At 50.5% G+C, this 5,747-nt stretch overlaps 1 protein-coding gene across 1 annotated transcript; it reads left to right on the top strand.

Annotated features, from left to right (window-relative positions):
- Positions 1-73: 73 nt before the first annotated feature.
- LOC114023726 (SUN domain-containing protein 2-like) lies at positions 74-5,046 on the top strand. The gene is made up of 8 exons (XM_027836534.1): positions 74-176; positions 1,210-1,337; positions 2,910-2,953; positions 3,343-3,508; positions 3,859-4,077; positions 4,258-4,342; positions 4,576-4,691; positions 4,843-5,046. The coding sequence occupies exons 1-8, from the start codon at positions 92-94 to the stop codon at positions 5,020-5,022; spliced, it is 1,023 nt and encodes a 340-aa protein (XP_027692335.1). The 5' UTR covers positions 74-91; the 3' UTR covers positions 5,023-5,046.
- The last annotated feature ends 701 nt before the right edge of the window (positions 5,047-5,747 follow it).

Consider the following 5,747-nt stretch of genomic DNA (forward strand, 5'->3'; position numbering starts at 1 on the left):
CCTTTTGGTTGTTCCATTTGCCACTTAGGGAGGGTCTGCCAGCAGCCCGGGGTGGTGAAGGGCAAATGCTAACATCTCCTCCTTCATTCCTATGAAATGCAGGAGCTTTTTCACTCGGAAGAAGTTGCTCCTCTTTGTCTTGGGGATGCTGTTCTTTGTGGCTTCGCTGGCTTATGGTGAGCCTTGTGGAGTGCCCAGGTCGGCCACTCCCGATGGGGGCGAAGGACAAGGGTTTGGGGACAGGGCCTTCAAAGTTTGGAAGGGAGATCGTTGAAGGGGAGCCTTTAGGGAGCCAAAGGGACAAAAGCCCTGGGAAAAGGGACCCAGGCCACATATGGGCAAGCTGTCCTGCCTCAAATGTCAGAGTTCTGTCCTGTCTCTCCTTCTCCTCTCCATCTAATCCAACAAACCTTTATTGTGTAGCTTGTGTATGCTGGCCTCAGAGCCTCATGCTGCAAGGTCAGGGTGGCTGTGCCACCCACCTTGAGCATGTCAGGGGCATGGAGGTAATTTATCTGTGCCTTCAGTGGTCCCTGACCCGGCACTTGAGGGTGAGGGATTGAGAGAGGCGCTGAATCAGGAAGGAATCTATTATCTGAGGAAGACACACAGCCGATGCCAGGTCTGGAGGGCTTTGCCCCTTCTCATTGGTGAGAACACACAGGCCAATAGAAACAGGCATGATCCCAGAAGGGCTGGGCTCTTGGTCGGGAGACATGACATCACTCAGTCCATACTGTGAGATCAAGTCCAGCTCAGGAATGATGATACCACATGCAGATGGTCACCAGCGGCTGTCTGCAGTCAGCCTCTCTACAGAGAGCATTCTGGTCCTCATTCAAACGGGACAGGGCATTGTGTTGACCAGACTTGGGACCAGAAAGCAGCCCTTGTGGCTTCAGTCTCCATGTCCTCTCCCAGCTGAATCTCATCCCTCATTGTTGCCATCATCCAAAAGTATTTAATGACTTCTTAGAGGATCCTGAGAGAGGGATCCCTTTCCTGAAGGCTCTTGGGATGGAAGTGGCTCTAGCCATAGCCTTCCAGATCATGGGGCCCCTAGCATATCTGCCTTCCTTAGGCTGGGATCCTAGCTCACATCGACGTGACACTGCCATACTCAGGCTGGATGGAGGTCCTCACCCTAGACTTCTTGCCCTTCTGACACCTCAGCCTCCGTCTCAATGAGCCTTTTCTCCCGTGTGCTAGGTGCTTGGTGTTTCTACCCCTATGGACTACAGACCTTCCACCCTGCTATGCTCTCCTGGTGGGCAGCCCGTGGTAGCAGCAGGAGAGAGGACAGGTGGGAATCAGCACAGTCCCCCTCATATTTCCAGGTGAGTGTCCAGCTGAGTGTCTAGAACGCTTCACGCAAGATGGGCAGACAACCCGCTCACAATCCTCTTCATTCCTCTCAACCCAGAGTGGGAGCCAGGATCAAAGTTCAAGCTTTGCCACTTGCTGCCTTTCAGACCTTGGGCAATTCAATGTCAGTCTCTGTAAGACTCAGAGCTCATCACTGCCCCCCCTTCAATTGAAATCAGTTGCCTTCCACTAGAGGCCTTCCCTAGCACCTTATCACACAGTGGGGTGACCCTGGGAACCCAAGGAGTCTCCACAAACTGGCCAGCACAGCCCAGACTAGCAGACTTTACTAAGCTGGGAAGATGTGAAGGCCATGTGCGGATCATGTTGGCTGCCCACCAGAAGCTTATCCACCAGGTGATTTGATTTGTGGAGCCATGATGACCTTGCAGGCAGATAAAAAGATCAAACAATAACAGAAAAAACCCCCAATTCATGGAAAACTTTAGACATACATAAATACATATACACACACACACATATATATTTATATGTATATCTATCTATATCTTTATCTATATCGATATATCTATATATGTGTATCGATATCGATATCTATATATCGATATATATATATATATATATATTTATCACTGACTGGAAAGGGTAGTTTCTCGTTTTCCTTTCATATCACCACCTTTCTCAATATAGCCTTTCCATCTCCCCCTCCCACAGAGTCATCCCTTAAACCAAAATATGAAACAAGAGGGGAAGAAAATAGTTCAGGAAAACCAACCAAGTCAACAGCGGAGTCCTGCCTTCTGTGCAGATTCCATGGCAGTCGACTCCCAGCCCAGCATTGAAGGGAAGGGAAGAATGTCCTCCTGGAAGATCTTTGGGGCCATGCTCCAGCATGATCTTTTCACAACATTTGGTTTCAGATGTTGGTTATTCACTCCATTTACATGGTTGTCTGTGGTGCTTGTTTATCTTGTACTCTTCATTCATTTCTTTCACTTTGCCCCAGTTCATGTAAGTCTTGTCATGTGTATCTTTCAACACAAGAGTTGTGTTTCTTCTAGCATCAGAATATTTCATTGTATACATAAGCCACAGTTGGTTTAGCCATGCCCCTGTGTATGGGTACTGACTTTGTTTGCTACAAAAGAACTTTCTTGGTGGTTGGATTGGGATAACATGGAATAAGTAAGTTAATTTCGGTACTTTTGTCACTTTGATTCTATTGCCTTGACTTACCCCTGAGCAATGAATATGTCTCCAATTGTTGAGATCTCTCTCTGTGTGTGAAGGATGTTTTGTAAATGTGTTCCTGGAGTTCCTGTGTGTATACTGACCACAGTACTTTTCAATAGAATTTCTCTCTCTCTCTCTCTCTCTCTCTCTCTCTCTCTCTCTCTCTCCCTTCTGCTGGATTTTCTTGGTTGATGTATAGAAAGGCTAATGGTTTTCATGGGTTACTTTTTTATCCTGCAATTTGGTTTGAGGAAGTCTTTTAACTGATTTATTTTAGTTGACACTCTAGGGTTCTCTGGGTAAAGGTTGGTGTTTTCCTTGGTCTCACTGTGTCCTCTTTGTCCTTCCAGGAGCTGGAAAGTGAGGTTGTGCAGAAGACATCTGAATGGCACAGGTAAGGCCCCAAACTGCCTGGCAAAGAAAAAAGGAGGGGAAGAGGGGTAGAAAGCTAGAGCAGAGAGAGCACAAGTGAGATTCCCGGGGAGAGAGGGGTCACTGGAGCCAGAACACTTAGGTTAGCAGGTCTATAGGATCAATCCAAACTGAAGCTGACCTTGGAGAACAGATGAAGGTACTGAGGCCTGGGAGGGAAATGATCTGCCCAGGCTCTCCCAGGGAGTAGATGTCAGCAAAGACTTGCACCCAAGCCTCTGGCTCTCTCCTTTCCATTGAGTCGTGGTTTTCTTCAGGAGACATTGTTCCATTTTCTGGCCTCTGTTTTACTCCATCCTCCAGTGCGTGTTCTCCAGGTTGACTTTGACCTTTCCTTTTGTCCCTGTCTAGTTCTTCCCAAGAAGCCTTTGAGGAGAAAAGGCCAAAGGGGATGGATTCCCTAGAGGCCCAGCTGGTTGGCCTGAGGCAGGAGCTGGTGGCCTTGAGCCAGAGCCAGGCTGAGGTGGAAAAAGAATTACACCTTTGGCCAGAGAAGATGGCGGCCCTGCGCAACGAGGTAAATCGTCCAGTTGCCCAGTTAGGCCACGCATCCATTGGGCGCTTCCCAAAGATGTAGGCCTATTGAGTGGACTTTGTGATATGGACAGGACGTTCCTCATCTGTCAATTGGGATAATAACAGCCCCGAGCGGGTCCAATGAGATGACCTCATTTACAGACCTCAAAGCAGTGGAGAAATGCCAGTCACTTGGTTCACCATCTCTTTCCTGGCACCAAGCTGGCACGTGCTGTTCCCAGAACTCAGAGTGACTCTAGACACCCCAGGCCCCCTGTCCAGGTCCTCTTGCTTCCTCATTTCTGCTGTTGCTCTGGTGTTTGCTGAATTCTTTCCTCTGTTGGCTTCTAGATGGAGTCTCAGGTCCCAGCCTGGATGCAGAAATACCATCTCGGAGACCAGGGCACTCAGGCTGGGCTTGTACAGCTCGTGCAGGCCCAGCTTCACGACCTGGAGCAAACACTGCTGAACCATGTGGCAGAGGAGCAGGACAAGTCTGTCAACAAAATTGCTACTGACTTGAGGCTGACCCTTCTAAAGGAAGGAGTGACCACCGGGGTGACCAAGGAGGTGAGCCTGGCCCTTCTGCCTGTCCTCCTACCTGGCGTCACGGGTTCGTCCTGAGAGGAGCCTGCCAGGAGGGAGGGGAAAGCCCAGGTCAAGCAGTTAGCAAGCTTGCCCATCCCCTACATGAGCTGGGCGGGGCCTGCAGGTGGCCCGTCCCACAAGTGGTACATGCCTGTCTTTTAGGAAGTGCATGAGATGGTGCAGCAGGCCCTGAAACTGTATAGTGAAGATCGAATCGGGCAGGTGGATTACGCCCTGGAGTCCTCAGGTAGGTGACCTGCAGAAAACCAGAGGGCTTGGGACAAGAGGGACTGGAAAATCAGGATAGCCATTATGAGACAGGAAGAATTGACAGATCAGGATGCACTTTACGGGCCCGTGCAGTTAGGAGGGCTGATGTCCTGGCAGCACCCCCTCGCCTTGAGGGCTGCCCTAAGTCATCTCTGTGTCCTGCCAGCCCTTGGGTGCCCCCTCCACCTTCTCTCTCTGTTGGTCTTTCAGGGGCCAGCATCCTCAGTAGCCGCAGCTCAGAAACCTATGGCACCAGGATGGCCATTGTCAGTCTGTTTGGCATCACCTTGTGGTACCGTATCCAGAACCAAAGAGCCATCCTCCAGGTAGGGCTGAACAAAGGTACCCCAGCTTGGCTCTCTGCCTGCCATTTCTCCCCTCCTCTGTGGGGGCTGGGACCTCAAGGCAGAGGGGCCTCAGGATCTGAATCTCTTCCACATGCTGCCACCTTTCACTTGATTTGTCTTCCCCCCACAGCCAAATGTCTACCCTGGCAACTGCTGGGCATTCCGGGGCCCCCAGGGCTTTGTTGGGGTTCGCTTGTCTGCCCTCATCCACCTTACCGCTGTCACTCTGGAGCACGTGCCCAAAGCCCTGTCCCCAGACAGCGACATCACCAGTGCCCCCAAGGACTTTGTCATCTTGGTGAGTACCTGAGCCTGGCAGCTCTCCTTTCTCGAAATATGGAAAGCGCTTTCTTGACCGCAGCAGCATTTAGAGGTAAAAGTTGGAAGGATGTGCCCATTGCACAGATGGGACATTGAGGATGGTCTCTTGATTCTTCCAGTCCAGTCCTTCTGTTCCTCCTCCTCTTCTTGAAGAGGAACCAGGAAAAGACAACCACAGCAGCAAGAACAGCCAAGATTACAATGTGCCTTAGGGTCCTTTACCATAGCCAGTTGCTTGAGTGGCCAGGTGTCCCATGGACGAGTTGGGCAGGGACAGGGATCACCATTCCCTACACAGTCACCTGGTCAGGGCAGAGATGAAATGTCCATTGTAAGGAGGATTTGGGAGAAAAGATGGAGCCAGAAGAGAAGGTGAAATATGCAGGGGGAGAGGAATGCTTCAGGACCCAAATCCCGATACAGATGAAGAAAGTGCGGCACCCATGCTTGAAGGGGTTTGTCCCAAGTCATTGAGCAGCTTTGGGGAAGAGGCTGAGAAGAAGGCCAAGGCCTTGGAGGGGAAAGGCTCTGTCTATTGAGATAGTGAGAGAGATGCTAGAAGGTGAGGGGATCAAGGCAGGCAACATCAAGGTGGATTGTGTTTACTCCTCTTTCCCCTGCCCAATATATCCCGCCTTCTCTGCCTGCTCCTCCCCTTGCCACCTCGCCTATGTTTCCCTCCATGGACTGATTTGGATTCTTGTCCTAACAGCA

The sequence above is a fragment of the Vombatus ursinus genome, unplaced genomic scaffold, assembly GCF_900497805.2.
Source record: "Vombatus ursinus unplaced genomic scaffold, bare-nosed wombat genome assembly UNPS02004446.1, whole genome shotgun sequence".
NCBI lineage: Eukaryota > Metazoa > Chordata > Mammalia > Diprotodontia > Vombatidae > Vombatus > Vombatus ursinus.